The sequence below is a fragment of the Ptiloglossa arizonensis genome, chromosome 4 (genome assembly GCF_051014685.1).
Source record: "Ptiloglossa arizonensis isolate GNS036 chromosome 4, iyPtiAriz1_principal, whole genome shotgun sequence".
In the NCBI taxonomy this organism is placed as follows: Eukaryota; Metazoa; Arthropoda; class Insecta; order Hymenoptera; family Colletidae; genus Ptiloglossa; species Ptiloglossa arizonensis.
Window position 1 is genome coordinate 4,842,675 of NC_135051.1, and position 19,576 is coordinate 4,862,250.

The 19,576-nt window shown below is 47.3% G+C and overlaps 1 protein-coding gene across 1 annotated transcript; it reads left to right on the forward strand.

Annotated features, from left to right (window-relative positions):
• The first annotated feature begins 236 nt into the window (after positions 1 to 236).
• Dhc93ab (Dynein heavy chain at 93AB) lies at positions 237 to 19,054 on the forward strand. The gene is made up of 36 exons (XM_076308251.1): positions 237 to 474; positions 538 to 770; positions 1,013 to 1,278; positions 1,448 to 1,854; positions 2,008 to 2,435; positions 2,671 to 2,912; positions 2,971 to 3,238; positions 3,682 to 4,225; positions 4,313 to 4,630; positions 4,841 to 5,195; positions 5,619 to 5,890; positions 5,954 to 6,334; positions 6,425 to 6,573; positions 6,859 to 6,888; positions 7,509 to 7,754; positions 7,832 to 8,363; positions 8,453 to 9,017; positions 9,443 to 11,836; positions 11,897 to 12,258; positions 12,327 to 12,803; positions 12,964 to 13,228; positions 13,318 to 13,667; positions 13,738 to 14,000; positions 14,065 to 14,361; positions 14,431 to 14,600; positions 14,682 to 14,985; positions 15,044 to 15,513; positions 15,623 to 16,177; positions 16,455 to 16,755; positions 16,814 to 17,095; positions 17,153 to 17,454; positions 17,510 to 17,637; positions 17,732 to 17,946; positions 17,999 to 18,355; positions 18,412 to 18,560; positions 18,593 to 19,054. The coding sequence occupies exons 1-36, from the start codon at positions 237 to 239 to the stop codon at positions 18,930 to 18,932; spliced, it is 13,455 nt and encodes a 4,484-aa protein (XP_076164366.1). The 3' UTR covers positions 18,933 to 19,054.
• The last annotated feature ends 522 nt before the right edge of the window (positions 19,055 to 19,576 follow it).

A 19,576-nucleotide genomic window follows, 5' to 3' on the forward strand; every position in this document is an offset into this window, starting at 1 on the left:
GTTCAGTCGGTGCCTGGTCTCTTGACCTGCTTGCGCGACTCCCCGGCTAAACGATCCGCATTTTTACCATTTAACCCTCGCCTATCCCCTCCACGGTCCCCTGGAGTTCTTTCCTGTAATTTCCAAGCAGAAATATGCGAGTCACGAGCTTGCACGGTCGCCATTGATCAAAGAAATGTCTCTTGGATACCTCGAGGTATTAACAGGAGATTCGTTTCACGTCCGTGAGTACAGAAATGGCCACGTCGGATGGACCCGTGGATTTTCGGCTGGAGTACATCGGGGGGTTCGTGCAGAAATCCTTGAAACTGAAGCCGGAGAAATGGGGCAGGCTACTGCTCACCGAGGAGTATCGGAACGCTGTGTTGGATTTTCTCGATAATCCTCTGCCCGCGGTGCTTTTCGTCGTACTAACGCCTAACGCTCAATTGGTGGCGTCTACGTCGTTCCCTATACCTTGCCAGAGAACCAAAGGTGAGCTTGGACAGAGAACTTCATGGAATGGGGACTGTTTCATCGATTTAAAATTACATCCAGGTATTTACGCGGTGAAGGTGCAGCAGATGCCCCTGGCCAAGGAGAAGGAGGCCTGTACCTCCATGCTGATTCTCGGGGATTTATCCTTCAGGGTGGTGGACCAACTGGCCACTTTGGTGGACAATGTGTTTGCTCCTCTGCTCAGCAAATCGGAGAATCACAAGGATCTGCCCGATGTCGCGATTCAGGACATCTGTAGACACGTTCACTCTCTGCGGGGTACCTTGTACCAAGTAATAGACCATAGATGTATTTTTAATTAGATTTCGATAGTACCTAACATTTTTTAAAGATCCTCTGTTCACGATTGAAGTGTAAGTGAAGAGAAAATATTGCAAACGAGGGTGTAGGATAGCTCAACTGTGAAACGTGCTGTACATAGAACGTTTAATTTCATATCTTGCTACAAGAGGGGAGACCCTGGACTCCAGTCTCCAGCAGTTGCGTGTTTACTCTTGGGTCATTTTTGTTGCAGGTGAAAGGACAGGTGAACGGCAGGACGGTGCTCCCGATGCCCGCGGGGATGGAGAAGGTGACGGAGGTGGAGAAGCTGGTCAGAGCCGAGGGGCCACAGGCCGTCGACCTGTACTTGAAGAGTGCAATCGAGGGTGTTGTGATAAAGTGGGCCTATTTGGTGAACGACTTTGTCACTCAGGAATCGAGCGCGGCTTTCGATAACGGCCAGAATCCCACCCCCAATGTCGAATTAGAGTACTGGTCCGCTAGATTAGCGAATTTAAGGTAGAAGATGACATCGATTGCATTATTCGAATTAAAAGAAGAAATTTCAAACTAATTCCAGTGTAGTGGCACGAAACTTCTCGACGAAGATTTGTCAAATAAATTGCAAAGAAAATTTGTATAAAAAAGAATTATACGAAAGCATTCCGTGTTCACTTGTTTCTCACAGGTACATATACGATCAGCTTCAAGAGGACCGTGTGAAGAAAATGGCGAGCATCCTGGAAAGGACCGACAGTGCGTATTACCCCTGCTTTCGCACACTCTTCGACAACGTGGTGTCCTCCATGGCGGAAGCGAAGGAGATATCCCTGTATCTGTCGCCTCTGGCAAAGTGTTTCAAGGCGGTCGAGGAGATCGACTTCTCGGAGACTAAGCCTTTAATGGCCACACTGATACACTCGGTGGGATTAGCCTGGTCGAAATCCACCTACTATCAGAGTTCCTCCAAGGTGATCATCGTGCTCCGACAGATTTGCAACCTGTTGATACAGGAGGCTCGTCGATTCCTCGATCCAACGTCTATCTTTCAAAGCGACGTGGACGAAGCATTGCAACGTGTTCAGCTGTCGAGAGGTGGGGGACGACTTTGCAGGCTAACTTATCAAAAAGCGATTTTCCTCCGTACCAAATCCAATATCAGTTTTCCAATCTTGTTAAGGGCGTATTAGTTCCCCGACTCTGTCCTGGCTGGAGACTGTCCTCAACGATATTTCGATTGTTCCTCAGGAGTTTTGGAGGAGTTCAAGCATCAGTTCGAAATTAGAAAAGACATGCCAGCGATGAAGCCTCACGCACCTCCATGGACCTTCAATGCTAGCGCTGTTTTTGCACGTTTGGACGCTTTTCTGAAACGACTGAGTGATATCGAGTGGCTCTTCGACACCGTCATGGAGTTTTCCAAGCTGGAGAAGATCGAAATCGGCGGTATACTCGGTCGATCGCTCAGCAGCAGAATCATTAATGTTTATAAAGAATTTCAACATCTATTCGTGTCCTTCACGGTGAGAGCTAACGATGCCCTTGAACCCGACGACGGATCCTTCGCTGTCGATTGCGCAAAATTTAACGAATCCATCACTGATTTGGACAGCAAACTGGCGGCCATACTCTGTCAGGCTTTCGACGATTGCGGGAATCTCGAGAGCGTCTTCAAGGTACGACGAATTGCCTCACGACCTGAAACTTTATCATTTTCTCAATGTTTCTTGTTTAACTGTCTTTGAAGAATGTGCGTAAAACTGGTACAGAGCTTATAGAAAACGTTTAATTACCAGAAGAGCGAGAGAGCAACTATCGTTTGTATTTTAAACAAGTTTCCTTATTAATCCTGGTCTGGAGTATGAAAGACCAGATATTCTTCTCCGACAGACATCTTGTCATTTATTTCAGTTAATAAACATCGCTGGATCGGTACTCGACAGGCCGGTGATAAGAAAACAATTCACGGACCGTTACTCCAGGATACTGGAGCTGCTGAACATCGAGCTGACGGTCGTCGAGGTGCTGTTCAATCGCGGGACAAGAGGAGCTCTAATTAATCTTCCGCCTCTGGCCGCCGCGTTGACGTTCACCGGCATGCTGCGACAGCGCATCGATCTGCCAATCCAATCTTTCAAGGCTATTCAACACCCGTGAGCGACTCCTACGGTGATACGGACCTGGCGACACGTTGATAGCGGTGTGTTTCAGGATAGCCAGCAGCGAGGAGGGACGGAACATAGAGAGACGATACGAGAGGCTGATAAAGATTTTTAGCAACAAGGAGAACGATCTCTTCGTGGAATGGGCGGAAACGGTGCCGAACACAGTCGACGTGGGTCTGAATCGTAATATTCTCGCCCGCGGAAAGGATTCCGCATTGATGCTGAACTTTGACCCCGAGCTGCTGGCTGTGCTACAGGAGGTGAATTACTTGAAGCAGATGTCGCACTCGGATATCCCCGACGAGGCTTTAAAGGTGCTTTACGCTTCCAGGATCCTCGATGTCTTCTATTTATCTATAATACTTAGGAAATCTACAGACTCGATAAACGAATAATAGTAATTTACGAATAATAGTAATTTACTATTATTTTTTCTTACTTTTAATCAACTGAATTTTTATCGTAACTTCTAAACGAATCAAAATTTGACGCTACATTTTTTTTTACGTACGAAAAATACTTGTGTTTCGAATTCCCCTTGATAGCTATGAACAAAATACAATTGTGCGTAAAGAAGTAACCTTGAAAACTTTTCAAAAATAAATGTCATCATCTCGGAGGTCCTTGGAAGTAATGTCATCCACGATAAGAAAAATTTGGATTCGTTTATTGGTTACGAAAAGATCGAGTTACGCGATCCACGTATCTTGCCTCTGCACGAACACTGACACGATGTATATACAACGTATTCGCCTAGGTGTCGGAGAACCTGGAAACCTTCCGCAAGTTCCGTACCCTGCTGGGTGCCACGGTGGACTCCTACAACAATATTTGCAAGACCACCAGTCGGGTCGAGTTCCGGCTGATCGAGAAGGAGATAACGAGGATCGATTCTCTCGTGTCCCGGGGAGAGAAAGAATTATGCTGGCGGTCCGACGGGGTTCTGGAGTACATCGCCGAGTTGGGCGAGCTCGTCGAGGGGCTCTGGAGGCGTATAAAATCCGCCCAGACGAACGTCGAGAAGATCAAAGCCATTTTGGAGCCTTGGACCAGGACTCCTCTCATTGAAAGGAAGGATCGTCGTAAGGATGCTTTATTGTCCTTCGACGAGCGACCGGAGAAGGTATCGAAACGTTACGGCGAGATCGAGAGAGCCGCCGAGCAGATTCACTCGTTGGTAGGGGAGAATCGGGTGCTTTTTCAAGTTTCCGACGAAATAGAAGACCCCTGGCGGAGATACGTAGGGCACGTCGATGGCATTGTTATGGAATCCCTTCGTAGGGCCGTGGGATGCTCGTTAGGTTACTACTTTCGACAATTTCTTGCCGATACCCGTATTCGTTCAAGTTGTTTTTCTTTTTCTTTTTTTTCCTTTTATGTCTCGCCAGGATACTTGGTCGAGAATATGGATTCGGTCGAACGAGGAGTACCGCTATTAGAGGCGAAGTTGGAGCTCCGAGAGCCCGATCTTTACTACGTCCCATCGTTAGAACCCGACGATTCGGACAGTCTCGATCAGCTGATCCTTCTTCTCCTGAACGACATCATAGGTATGGCAGCGTTGGTGCCAAGACTGAAGCAGGATTCTACGGGGTATGCAGAGGAACTGGAGGAGGATCCAGATATCAAAGGGATGAAAAATGAGATTTTGAGCAACGTGACGACCGCTGTGGAGGATGCCACCGAATTCTGCAGCAATTTCGAAGGTTCGCTCTTTAATTCGAGTGTTTTTGCCACTCGAGGGTTCGGAATTAATGCAATTCATGAAATTATATAAGGTAGAAATGTATTCGAGACTCCCCTCGAGGGGAAGACATCTCCGTTACTATCGTCTAACATCGTGCTTTTATTCGACTTTGGCGTCCACATACGACCCCCATCATGGCCCGTGATCCTCCGTCATCTTATTTTATCAGGATACGCCTATCTCTGGTTGGACGACAGAGGCATGGTGATGCAACAGTTCCTCGAGTATAGCCGGCAATTGACGATGGAGGAAATGGAGATGGTGACCGTCCAGGATCCCAAGGGGCCGGCACGGTCACCGCCGAAAATGGAGCAATTCCGCGAGCAAATCGACCTTTACGAGGGCCTCTATCTCGAGATCGAGGAAATGGAACCGTCGAAAGTGTTTTGTGGCTGGTTCAGGGTAGACCTGAGACCCTTTAGACAGTCGGTGCTGAACATGGTCTGCAAATGGTCGAGCATGTTCAAGAGACATCTGGTCGATCGCGTTACCAGCAGCCTCTCGGATTTGGGATCGTTTATAAGGTGTTTGCTCCCATAGAATGGTCTACGTCGTGCGATAAAAGCGAGCCATTTTCTTGTCGACTGGAAAGGTGACGGACGCTCCCAACTTTGACGCATCGAAGGATATTTTTAGCTAACTGTTAAAATGGATATTTTAGAGGCCAAAACGTGTCAACGGTTCAATTCATGTTTCGACAGTTATTTAAAATATCTCGTGAACTGATCACTTTCTTTACTATATCATTCCAATAATTTCTTTACTGTAGAATTTTAAAAAGTAATGCAATTGTCGAATGCACATTCACCGTTGCGCTTATAAAAAAAAAGTCTCTAAAATTTTTAAGCCATTATCCCTTCACACTTTTCTCCATTGTATCATAAAAACTTATAGTTACTAAACAGTTGTGCGGACTACTCTGTATATCGATTTTGTCGACTCAATAGGCGAGCGGACGAAGGTCTGCTTCAGCCGATTCAACCAGGCGACTACACCGGCCTAGTCAGCGTGATGGGATTCCTCTTGCAAGTGAAGGAGAGACAGCCATCCACGGACGAAATGTTCCAACCGTTGGAGGAAACGATCGAGCTGTTGAAATTTTATGACCAGGACATCCCGGAGGAGGTAAACGTGCTGCTCCAAGAGTTACCGGAACAGTGGTCCAACACGAAGAAACTGGCTCTGATGGTGAAGCAGCAGGTGGCTCCTCTGCAGGCAGGTACGTCGTCGTCGATGATCTGAAACAAATTTTCAACAATTTAATCAAACATCTTGACCCCAGGCGAGGTGTCCAGGATAAGGGGACGAATTTCCGCGTTCGACACGACCATAACGCATTACCGAGAGGCCTTTAGGCGATACAGTTTCTTCAAGTACGAGTGCTTCAACCCGTACGAGCTATTGGACGAAGGTCATAAGGAGATTCTGATGCTGGAGACTCAAATGAAGGACATACAAGAGTCTGCGTCCCTGTTCGAGGTGACGGTGCCCGAGTTCAAGGTGTTAAGGCAGTGCAGAAGAGAGCTGAGGATGCTGAAACAGCTCTGGGATTACGCGAATATCGTTAGAAGCAGCATAGAAGGCTGGAAAACGACCCCCTGGAGGAAAATCGACGTGGAGAACATGGATATTGAGTGCAAGAAGTTTGCCAAGGAGATTCGGGGTCGGTAACCGAGGAATGTTAATCTTATGCAAAAATGGATCGAGTCGAGTGTAAAAACGGTTTCGTGTGTTTTCGTTTTGGAATAATTAGCGCTGGACAAAGAGATGAGGTCGTGGGACACCTACGTGTCGCTGGAGGCGACCGTGAAGAACATGCTGACGTCCCTGAGGGCCGTGGGAGAACTTCAGAATCCTGCTATCCGTGAGAGACACTGGAGGCAACTGATGAACAGCACCAAGGTACCGCCAAGGTTCACAGAACGGTTCACAAACGCAAAGCAAACCATTCAGGAGTACAGACATCTTTGAGTTACCGTTTTATTTTGTAAAAGATTGTGTATATATATTTTTATAACTATCTTTTATACCGTTGATACCCCATACCAATGCATATTTATACGTAATTGTATATTAAGATAGTTGATTAAGGGATTAGGGAAAATTTAAGGCAAATTTTTGAAATGTGTATTCACGAAATTAATTAGATTTAGTTGCACCGCTGTATATATGCTGTCGGTGTTGCAGAAACTGGGCGACATGACTCCAGAAATGACCGTAAGTCCACTGTAAATACGTGCACGTATAATAATTCTTTCCTCGTGTCTTCAACATCTGACGAGGGAAGGACTCCAAGCGATGGTGGTCTGTACCTGTAAATTTACCTGTACAGTACCTATAAAGTATCATCAGAAACCTATACATTGTCATTCTGCATAAGTATATTGTAATAGGTTGTTGAATAAGTTTTGTCGTTCGATAAAACTTATAGTGCAACCTAGTACTATGCTGTTCAATAAGTTCTGTCGTTCGATAAAACTTATTGAACAATCTAGTAATCGAGGTTGACGACTTAAGGTCCTTCCCTTGTGAGTAGAATGCGTCCAATGAGCACCAACATTTTTTGCGTCACAAAGTTATGTTCAATGGGACAATAATGTCGGCAGAGCACGTATAACGTACTTTAATTCACGAAACATCTGTGTCACGTTCATTATACGCTTCAGTGTATATATTTCATTCAATAAATTGGTTTCGAACCGAACGCGTCATTTAATTGGTGCTTCGCTTCGCTTCACCCTCGCGTTTCTTTTCTGAAATTATTTACCGAGCTTTCTACGCGTTCTGCAATGTTCAAAACGCCCGAGAACACGGTCAGCAGCGGTTCCTGCGCTTAGGTGCGATTCGTAATGGACGAGTCGACCACTCTGGCCGACCTGCTGGAGCTGAATCTTCACGACTGCGAGGAAGAGGTAAAGAACATCGTGGATAAAGCCGTAAAGGAGATGTCGATGGAGAAATATATGAGAGAACTGAACGTTACGTGGTCAAAGATGGAATTCGAGAAAGAGACCCACGCCAGAACCGGCGCCACGTTGATCAGGGCCAGCGAAGAGCTGATCGAAACTCTGGAGGAGAATCAGGTGCTCCATAAACTGAATAATATTCAACTTGGAACCCTTATTCAGGGTTGAGAACAGTGTTTTCTGGTGATTGACAGGTGCAACTACAGAATCTCATCACCTCCAAGTTCATCGCTCACTTTTTGGAGGAAGTGTCCAGCTGGCAGAGAAAGTTGAGTATCGCTGATCAAGTGACTACCGTCTGGTTTGAAGTGCAACGAACATGGATGCACCTCGAGAGTATTTTCACATCCTCGGAGGACATACGCAAGCAGCTACCAGTAGACGCGGAGAGGTTCGATCGAATTGACAAGGAGTTCAAGCAAATGACAGAAGAGATGGCGAAGACCCCGAACGTTATCGAGGCGACGAACAAGGAGGGTCTCGTTTCCGCCCTGGACATCCTTCAGAAGGAATTGGTTCTATGCGAGAAAGCACTGGCGGAGTATCTGGAAACGAAACGTCTCGCTTTTCCAAGATTCTACTTCGTCTCGTCCAGCGATTTGTTGGACATACTGTCGAATGGAAATCAACCGGAGGTGGTAGCCAAACATCTGACTAAACTATTCGATTCTATGGCGCGACTGAAATTCGACGATGCGAGCATCGGTTCACCTACACGAGTACTGGGTAAGTTTAACTGCAATTATCGAATGCATTTAGACCAGTCGACTGCAAGTACTCAGATTTCAGAGAGATAATTGTTGTATTGTGTTAAGGTATGTTCGCGAAGGACGGCGAGTACGTCGAGTTCGCCAACAGTGAGATGAACTGCGAAGGACCAGTGGAGGCATGGTTAAACCGTCTGCAACTGGTCATGAGAGTTACCATAAAGCACTATTTTAGCGAGGCTGTCGTCGCTTACGAGGAAAAACCCCGAGAGCAATGGTTGTTCGACTATCCAGCACAAGTGTCTCTCTGTGGGACACAGATCTGGTGGACCACTGAGGTGAACATCGCGTTCGCCAGGTTGGAGGAAGGCTACGACAACTCGTTGAAAGATTACCTCAAGAAACAGATCTCCCAGCTGAGCATTCTCATCACGCTATTGATAGGCGAACTCACGAAACAGGAGAGGCAGAAGGTGATGACGATCTGTACGATCGATGTACATTCCAGGGACGTTGTTACGAAGCTGGTACAATCGAAGGTGGAGACGTCTCAAGCTTTTCAATGGCAGAGTCAACTGCGCCACCGGTGGGACGAAAAGGAGAAGGATTGCTTCGCCAATATTTGCGACGCTCAGTTCAAATATTCCCACGAATACTTAGGAAATACTCCTAGGTTAGAGTCTACGTGTCTCTTGTGTTTCAGTTAAGAGGATATTGTAGGTTACGAACGCGATTATAATCGGTACCACAATTATGTGAAAGTATTTCGTCACTGTCGATCGATCAACCAGAACTTGAGTATGACAACCATTTGGAATGAAATAGTTTCGAGAAAACCATATTTAAAATTTTTTATACCGAACGCGTGTACTTGTACGACACGGTACGAAATTGCGAACAATATTTTCTTTAAACGTTCACAGCTTCGTTAATTTTACAAATCCAGCAATACTCTGCGATAGAAATATTTTCAAAGTCTATATTTTGAGAAAATAAAATTTGAAAGAATCGGTTTTTTAGAATATATCTTTAATGGGGCGAGTGTGCCTTCTCACGGAGCTTCGTTGATTAATATCTCAATGTTTTTAATTGCTCTAGGTTGGTGATAACACCGCTGACAGATAGGTGTTACATAACTCTGACTCAGTCTCTCCATTTGATCATGGGTGGTGGTCCAGCCGGACCAGCTGGTACAGGGAAAACCGAGACTACCAAAGATCTAGGCAGAGCTCTTGGTATAATGGTCTACGTGTTCAATTGTTCCGAACAAATGGACTACAAATCTTGCGGGAACATATACAAAGGACTGGCTCAAACAGGAGCGTGGGGTTGCTTCGACGAGTTCAATCGGATCACTGTGGAGGTGCTGTCGGTGGTCGCTGTACAGGTAAAGTCGATACAAGATGCCATCAGGGACAAGAAAGAAAAGTTCAATTTCATGGGAGAGATGATCGGCCTGGAATCCACGGTGGGTATATTCATCACCATGAATCCTGGCTATGCGGGACGCACAGAGCTGCCGGAGAACTTGAAGGCTCTGTTCAGACCCTGTGCCATGGTCGTACCCGACTTCGAGCTAATCTGTGAGATCATGCTGGTGGCAGAGGGTTTCCAGGACGCTAGAATCTTGGCCAGGAAGTTCATCACCCTCTACACCTTGTGCAAGGAACTCCTGTCCAAGCAGGATCATTATGACTGGGGTCTTCGAGCGATAAAGTCTGTTCTAGTGGTCGCCGGAAGTCTAAAGAGGGGCGATCCCGACAGACCCGAGGAGGAAGTGCTCATGAGAGCCCTCAGGGACTTCAATATACCCAAAGTGGTGTCCGACGATCTGCCCGTCTTTATGGGCCTGATAGCCGATTTGTTTCCAGCTTTGGACGTACCCAGGAAACGAGACGTTGAGTTTGAAAAGATGGTGAAGCAAGCTGCAGCAGATCTCACGCTTCAACCAGAGGATGGGTTTATCTTAAAGGTTGTCCAACTTGAGGAACTGCTGGAAGTGAGACACTCGGTTTTCATCGTTGGTATCGCGGGTTCTGGCAAAACACAGGTTTGGAAAACTCTGTTTAGAACCTACCAGAATATGAGGAGGAAACCTGTGTACAATGATCTGAACCCCAAGGCTGTGACCAACGACGAGTTGTTCGGAATAATCAATCCAGCGACAAGAGAGTGGAAGGACGGCCTGTTTTCGGTGATCATGAGAGAGCAGGCCAATCTAGGTGGTGAAAATCCAAAATGGATTGTACTGGACGGTGATATCGATCCCATGTGGATCGAGTCCTTGAACACTGTCATGGATGACAACAAAGTCTTGACCTTGGCCAGTAACGAGAGGATCGCTTTGACGCCTGTAATGAGATTGCTCTTCGAGATTTCGAACCTAAGGACCGCAACTCCAGCCACGGTGTCCAGAGCTGGTATCTTGTACATAAATCCGCAAGATTTGGGTTGGAATCCCTACGTCACAAGTTGGGTAGAGAAGAGAACATCACCGATCGAGAAATCTAACCTGGTGATGTTGTTTGACAAGTACATCCCTCCTTGTTTGGAGACACTGAGAACCAGGTTCAAGAAAATAACACCGATCGCTGACATGGCTCACGTTGAAATGCTGTGCCATCTTCTTCATTGTCTTCTGAAGCCTGAACTGACGGGCGGAGATTTCCTGAAGGAACATTACGAGCTCTACTTCGTCTTCGCTGCTGTTTGGGCGTTCGGTTCCTCCATGTTCCAAGATCAGACGATTGATTATCGTGTGGAATTCAGCAAGTGGTGGATCAACGAGTTCAAGCAGGTTAGATTCCCCACCCAAGGAACGGTATTTGATTACTACATCGATGCCGAGACTAAAAGCTTCTTTCCTTGGACTCAACGTCTACCCAAGTTCGAGCTGGACCCGGAGATGCCTCTACAAGCGGTTTTGGTTTACACGTCCGAGTCTATCAGAATCAAATACTTCTTGGATCTGCTGATGATGGAGAGACACCCGGTGATGTTGGTTGGTACCGCTGGATGCGGAAAGACTGTGCTCGTCGCTGAGAAACTTCTACATTTGTCCGAAAACTATGCGGTGTCTAACGTCCCGTTCAATTTTTACACCTCGTCGGAGATGTTGCAAAAGATACTGGAGAAGTCGCTGGAGAAAAAAGCTGGCAGAAATTACGGCCCACCAGGGAACAAGACCTTGGTGTATTTCATCGACGACTTGAATATGCCCGAAGTCGATGCCTATGGAACGGTTCAACCGCACACCCTGATTCGTCAGCATCTGGATTATGGTCACTGGTACGACAGAACGAAGTTGACACTGAAGGACATTCACAATTGTCAGTACGTCAGCTGCATGAATCCAACAGCCGGTTCGTTCACGATCAATCCAAGGCTACAGAGACACTTCTCGGTGTTCGCTGTCAGTTTTCCCAACATCGAATCCTTGACGACCATCTACGCTTCCATTTTGTCGCAACATTTAACGAACATCGAGCACAGGTGAGTGCCCTGAATCGAACGAACAAACATTTCGATATATCATTTTTGCGCGTTGATTAGGTTTCCTCCTTGCGTCACCGATCTCTGTAACAACATCGTGCAAGCCTCGATTCAGCTGCATCATCGTTGCGCTCAAATGTTCCTACCAACAGCGGTGAAGTTTCACTACATTTTCAATCTCCGTGACCTGTCAAATTGCTTCCAAGGATTGTTGTTCAGTGGCAACGAATGTCTACAGTCCTCGATAGACCTGATCAGATTCTGGATTCACGAGACGCATCGTGTTTACGGAGACAAGCTAACAGATGAGAAAGACATAGAGAGTTTCTCGAAGTTGCAGCTGGACATCTTGAAGAAAAATACGGACGAGGTCGACGAAAGTGCTATCCTGGAGAAACCCAACATCTACTGTCACTTTGCAGGTAGATACTTGAAACTAGTTCTTGACGACAATGTTCACGACGATATTGAGAAATGATTTGTATGTTAGGTGGGGTCGGGGAGCCTAAGTACATGCCGGTGAAGGAGTGGGCACAGTTGCAACGATTGTTATTAGAGGCGATGGTCAGTTACAACGACTTGGTGGCGGCTATGAATCTGGTGTTGTTCGAGGACGCCATGATGCACGTGTGTCGCATAAACAGAATCTTAGAATCGCCCAGGGGTAGCGCATTATTGGTGGGCGTGGGTGGTTCTGGCAAGCAGAGCTTGTCGCGATTGGCTGCATTTATAAGTTCGTTGGAGGTATTCCAAATCCAGCTGAAGAAGGGCTACGGAATCGCGGATCTCAAGCTGGAGCTCTCTGTTCTGTATTCCAAGTCGGGATTGAAGAATCTAGGTATTGTTTTTTTGATGACAGATGCGCAGGTAGCCAACGAACAATTCTTGGTGCTGATCAACGATATGCTAGCTTCTGGCGAGGTACCAGATCTGTTTGCCGAGGACGAGGTGGAAAATATAATTGCAGGTCATTAAATGTTATTGTGCAGTCCTTGTGACAGAGTGTGACAGCTGTATGTTCTGAACGGACAGAATTTTGTCCTCCGATTGAAAGTTGTCACTCCTGCCTCTGGAAACAAACAATCGTACGATCGATTTCCGACATATTGGCCTGTAAACGTTCACAGGAGTTCGTAACGAGGTAAAAGGCGCTGGAATGCTGGACACCCGCGAGAACTGCTGGAAGTTCTTCATCGACCGGGTGCGCAGGCAGCTCCGAATAGTTCTCTGCTTCTCCCCAGTGGGCTCCACTTTAAGGGTTCGCTCGAGGAAATTCCCGGCGATAATAAATTGCACGGCGATAAACTGGTTCCACGAATGGCCCCAAGAAGCTTTGATGTCTGTGTCGAAGAGGTTTCTGCAGGAGTTGGACGAACTTCCGGAGGGTTACAGGTACCGCGTTTGAATATCGATCGCGGCGAACATGGCCGATAAACACGGTGTACGAAAATTATGTACTAAATTGCCTCTGTACAACGTAGGGACTCGGCGGCTAAATTTATGGCTCATGCTCACACGAGTGTCAATACAGCAAGTCGTCATTATTTGGCTAGCGAGCGTCGCTACAATTATACGACCCCGAAATCGTTCCTCGAACAGATCAGCCTGTACTCCAAGTTATTGAAAACGAAGGCGAGCGAGCTACGGGCGCGTGTCGCCAGGTTAGAGAATGGTTTGGAGAAACTTCGGTCCACGGCGGTGCAGGTGGACATGCTGAAGGAGAAATTGGCTGTCCAGGAGGTGGAGCTACAGCAGAAAAACGACGCTGCCGATGCGTTGATCGCCATTGTTGGCGTCGAGACGGAGAAAGTGCAGAAAGAAAAGGCTATAGGTACCTACACGTAAACTAGACGCTTGAACACTGGATACATCGGGTTTGAACACTTTTTGTTGGCATTTAGCCGACGAAGAGGAATCCAAGGTCGCCATAATAGCGGAGGAAGTGTCGAAGAAGCAGAAGGACTGCGAAGCGGACTTGCTGAAGGCGGAGCCAGCGTTGTTAGCTGCCCAGGAAGCTCTGAATACGCTGAACAAGGCAAATCTCACCGAGCTGAAATCGTTTGGTTCTCCACCCGGGGCTGTGACTAATGTAACCGCCGCAGTTATGGTCCTCCTGGCACCGTCTGGTAAAGTGCCCAAGGACAGAAGCTGGAAGGCTGCCAAGGTAGGGAACAAGGTCACCAATGCCCTCTCTATCCGCGATGCCACATAACCGTTTCCTTTCGCAGATTGTAATGGCGAAGGTCGACACGTTTCTCGACTCTCTGATCAATTACGACAAGGAGAACATCCATCCTGAAGTGATCAAGGCGATCCAACCGTATCTGAAGGACTCTGAGTTCGAGCCAGAGTTCGTCAGGTCAAAATCGGCGGCTGCTGCCGGTCTCTGCGCTTGGGTCATCAACATCATCAAATTCTACGAGGTGTTCTGCGACGTGGAACCAAAGCGGAAGGCCCTGGCACAGGCGAACGCGGAGCTGGCTGCTGCTCAGGAGAAGCTGGGAGGGATAAAACGCAAAGTCGCTGTACGTAAATTCTAAACAATCGTCATGGAACTTCGAACGAGTTCAGATTGAGGACTGTTTTCGAAACAGTCTCTGGAAGAGCAATTAGCGAAACTGACGGCGGACTTCGAGCAGGCGACTACCGAGAAACTAAAGTGTCAGCAGGAGGCGGACGCGACCAATGCCACGATCGCTCTCGCTAACAGATTGGTAGGTGGTTTGGCGTCGGAGAACGTACGATGGGCGGATTCGGTGGCCAAGTAAGTTGGATAAACACGAGGAAACAAAGCGAGAACTTCTTGATCATCTCTTATGTTTGTTGATCGAAAAACTTGTTCAAGTTTCATGCAACAAGCGTCTACGTTGCCTGGCGATGTCCTACTCGTGACAGCTTTCGTATCCTACGTTGGATGCTTCACCAAACAGTTTCGTCAGGATTTGCAGCATAAGCAATGGATGCCGTTTCTGCGAAACGTGGAGCCAACGGTTCCAATCACCGAGGGTTTGGATCCCCTGTCATTATTGACGAACGACACCCAGATCGCCAAGTGGAACAACGAGGGTCTGCCTAACGACAGAATGTCCACGGAGAACGCCACCATTCTGACGAATTCGGATCGTTGGCCTCTGATGATCGATCCTCAGGTATCCAAGTCACAAAGTTCGACGTTGTTCGATTCTCGATCGGTATACTTTTCCACAGCTTCAGGGTATCAAGTGGATCAAACAGAAGTACGGGGAGGAACTTAGAGTGATTAGGTTAGGGCAGAAGGGTTACTTGGATGTCATCGAGCAGTCCCTGGCAACCGGGTCCACAGTTCTCGTTGAGAACATCGGTGAAACGGTGGATCCTGTACTCGATCCTCTGTTAGGTAGAAACTTGATTAAGAAGGGTCGCGCGATTAAGATCGGCGACAAGGAGGTCGAGTACAATCCTTTGTTCAGATTATTATTGCACACGAAGCTGGCTAATCCTCATTACAAGCCCGAAATGCAAGCTCAAACTACCCTAATTAATTTCACGGTGACGAGGGATGGTCTCGAGGATCAATTGCTCGCAGAGGTAGTGAAAGCCGAACGACCGGATCTCGAGGAACTGAAAGCCGAGCTCACCAGGCAGCAAAACGATTTCAAGATCACTCTCAACAGTTTGGAAGACTCTCTCTTATCAAGGTACATATGTTCTTCTGTTTTCAGTCATGGATGATTGTATCGTCGTCCAATGACATCTATCGTGGGCAAAAGAGAGAGGTTCCAGACGAAAATGCTATTTTGCGCGTAGATTGTCGTCAGCTGGTAGCAACGTACTCGAGGACACGTCGTTGGTCGAGAACCTGGAGACGACTAAAAGAACAGCCGCGGAAATCGAATCCAAGGTCACGGAAGCTCGTGAAACTAGTCGAGAGATTGACGCTGCTAGGGAACTCTATCGACCCGCGGCTGCCCGAGCTTCTTTGCTTTACTTTATCTTGAACGATTTGAACACCATCAATCCAATCTATCAATTTTCCTTGAAAGCTTTCAGCGTGGTGTTCCAGAAAGCCATCTCGAAAGCCGATTCCGCCCCGGACGTCTCTGGCAGAGTGAAGAATCTGATCGAGTGCATCACCTATTCTGTGTTCATGTACACGACAAGAGGACTATTCGAGTGCGACAAACTCATCTTCGCATCTCAGATGGCGTTTCAGATACTGTTGGCAAGAAAAGAGGTGACCACCGGCGAGCTAGACTTCCTTTTACGGTTCCCTGTGACCCCCCACGTCACCTCGCCCGTGGACTTTCTCACAAACACCAGCTGGGGTGGAATAAGGAGTCTTGCCAGCCGGGAGGAGTTCCGGTAAGACGATGGAGGGTCGATTCGGAACCATCTTTGACTCTAACGTTTTTAAACCTTTTTCTTCGCGGTGGAAAAAGTGTTTCGAGTATTTCAAATTTTTTTCAAATGTTACCTCTCGAGGAGAAACAAAGGTACATAAAATTACCTATCATATTTTTACAATATGTGATCGTACTACCTTCGACCTGTTTTTTATGCAGATTCCTCATCCGCGATATATGAGAACCTACAAAGCTTTCGTTTCCTTTCGCGTAAGTCATGGTATTTCTCCGCACAGTAATCTAGACAGGGATATAGAGGGCTCCGCGAAGAGATGGAAGAAGCTGGTGGAGTGCGAGTGTCCCGAGCGCGAGAAATTCCCGCAGGAATGGAAGAACAAAACAACCATACAACGTCTGTGCATGCTGAGAGCGTTGCGACCCGACAGAATGACTTACGCGATTGCCGCGTTCATCGAGGAGAAACTGGGGCCCAGGTACATCGAGGGCAGAACGGTCGAATTCGCCAAGTCGTACGAGGAGACCAGTCCTTCCACTCCCATCTTTTTCATCCTCTCCCCCGGCGTGAATCCCCTGAAGGTAACGAGAATACAAATCATCCGCTCCCGTTCCATCTGATCAACCTTTGTTTAACCAGGACGTGGAAGATTTAGGTCGTCGTTTGGGATACACGTTGGACAATCAGAATTTCCACAACGTGTCCCTGGGCCAGGGCCAAGAAACTGTTGCGGAGCAAGCTATGGATGTGGCGGCCAAGAACGGCCATTGGGTAGTCTTACAGAATATTCACCTGGTGAAAAAGTGGCTGCCACTGTTGGAGAAGAAGCTGGAAATAGCGGCGGACGGTTCTCATCTGGATTACAGGGTCTTCATGAGCGCGGAACCGGCTAGCACGCCTGCGGGTCACATCATCCCTCAAGTAAGGCTTGACTCTTTTTTTCTCGTTGAACGTGTTTTAACGCGACACTGAATCAAGGGGATCCTGGAGTCTTCGATTAAGATCACCAACGAACCGCCCACGGGGATGCAGGCAAACCTGCACAAAGCCCTGGACAACTTCACTCAAGAGACCCTGGAAATGTGCAGCAAAGAGGCCGAGTTCAAAACGATCCTTTTCTCCTTGTGCTACTTTCACGCGGTCGTCGCCGAGCGTCGAAAATTTGGCCCTCAAGGCTGGAACAAGGTTTATCCCTTCAACGTGGGGGACCTGCACATCAGCGTGAGTGTGCTCTACAATTACCTGGAAGCCACGTCGAAAGTGCCATGGGAAGACCTGAGGTTCGTGATATCGTCACCAAGACTCGATAAGTATTTTAACCAGCCACCTTTCAAGGTACTTATTCGGAGAAATCATGTACGGGGGACACATAACCGACGACTGGGACAGAAGACTTTGCGTGTCGTATCTGGAAGAGCTGATGCAGCCTGACCTGGTCGATGGAGAACTGCAACTTGCACCAGGTGAAATACTCTATCATTCTTTAAGTTCTAGCAACAAAAATGATCCAAGTATGATCTTCAACAACTCAACACTCGATTGATTTCTATTTCAAAGGATTCCCAGCACCACCCAATACAGACCTAGTCGGTTACCACTCGTACATCGACGAGGCAATGCCACCGGAGTCACCTTATCTGTACGGGCTTCATCCCAACGCTGAGATTGGTTTTCTGTCGATGACGGCCGAGAATCTCTTCAAGACCGTGTTCGAAATGCAACCGAGAGACGCGGGTAGCTCTGGAGGACAGACGGTGACCAGAGAAGACAAGGTAACGATTCGACTCTTCTGACAACGAATATCTCAACCTGTGATGCCTGCAGGTGAAACAGATACTGGACGAAATAATGGAGAAACTGCCCGACGAGTTCAACGTGTCCGAGATTATGGGGAAAGTGGAGGAGAGAACACCGTACGTGATCGTGGCGTTTCAGGAGTGCGAGAGGATGAACTACCTAACGACCGAGATCAAACGATCTCTGCGCGAACTGGACTTGGGCCTGAAGGGCGAGCTGACCATCACCTCGGACATGGAGGACCTCGAGAATGCGTTGTTCCTCGACCAAGTACCCCCAGTCTGGGCCAAGAGAGCTTATCCCTCCTTGTTGGGTCTCGCGGCTTGGTTCATCGACTTGCTGTTGCGAATCAGGGAGCTGGAGACCTGGTCTACGGATTTTGTTGTAAGACGTGCCTTAATTTCGACTGGAAAAACGTATTTACAAGGATCCTTTTTCAGTTACCATCCTCGGTTTGGTTGGCCGGGTTCTTCAATCCTCAGTCCTTGTTGACAGCCATCATGCAGTCCACTGCCAGGAGACAGGAGCTACCTCTGGACAAAATGTGTCTGCAGTGTGACGTGACGAAGAAGAACAAAGAAGAGTTCACGTGAGGGATCTTTACAATATCGAAATTAACAGCGATCGAAGACGTTCAAATATTAATATGTTTTCTCTGGATGTTAGCTCTGCACCCAGGGACGGAGCGTACATTCACGGAATCTTCATGGAGGGTGCACGATGGGACGTTCAGACTGGCATCATCGTCGACTCAAAGCCCAAAGAGTTATTCCCAGCGATGCCAGTGATCAATGTGCGTGCAATTACGCAGGACAAACAAGATCTACGGAATATGTACGAGTGTCCTGTCTACAAGACGCGAACTCGAGGACCCACTTACGTCTGGACTTTCAACCTGAAGACCAAGGAGAAGCCAGCCAAGTGGACCCTGGCCGGTGTTGCTCTCTTACTTCAAACTTGAGTTGTGCTTTTTTATTCGGACTTTTCCTACGTGATTATCCGGTGATTAATTACGGTGACTGTACACTTCCCTACGTTACAACCAGAGTCATTGCAATTGTACCTGAGCCTCTACGTGAATTAATAAACAGAGTTAAACGTTTATTAATCGTTTTATTGATTACTGAGACCTATCCACAATTGCGTACAGGGTGATCCCACTGAATTTTAGGACGTAAATATTTTTCCAAAGATGTCTGAAGAAGAATTTACTACGTTTTAAGGGAGGTAAGATCAGAGGGTCAAATAGGTCACCTTGAAAGTCAATTTCCTGGGAAAATTGTTTCCAGGGTCTGTAAAGATAAAATTCACAACTTCTTAAGAAATGTCAGTAATAACAGTTGCTTGCGTCAGCCTAAATCGGGAATGTTAGGACAACGACTGTTGTTTTCGGATAATCTCAGCCCTTTAAAAAAAGAATGGCTCCCATTTACGGAACGACTTCGATATACCAGTGGACGTGGAGCCGTAATTGCGGCGAAGGAAGAAGAGAATAATTCGAGCGTAAATCCCGAAGGACCCATCGAACGGAGGATATCACGAGTTCGACTAATCGACCGAGAGTTAATAAACCGTAAGACGGAAGAAAACCGACGCGCGGTTGGC

Coding starts and splice junctions, on each gene's coding strand:
- Dhc93ab (XM_076308251.1), top strand. CDS start 237: ATGGCCACGTCGGATGGACCCGTGGATTTTCGGCTGGAGTACATCGGG. Junction 771..1,012: donor TGCGGGGTACCTTGTACCAA/GTAATAGACCAT, acceptor TTTTTGTTGCAG/GTGAAAGGACAGGTGAACGG. Junction 12,804..12,963: donor GGTGGAAAATATAATTGCAG/GTCATTAAATGT, acceptor AAACGTTCACAG/GAGTTCGTAACGAGGTAAAA.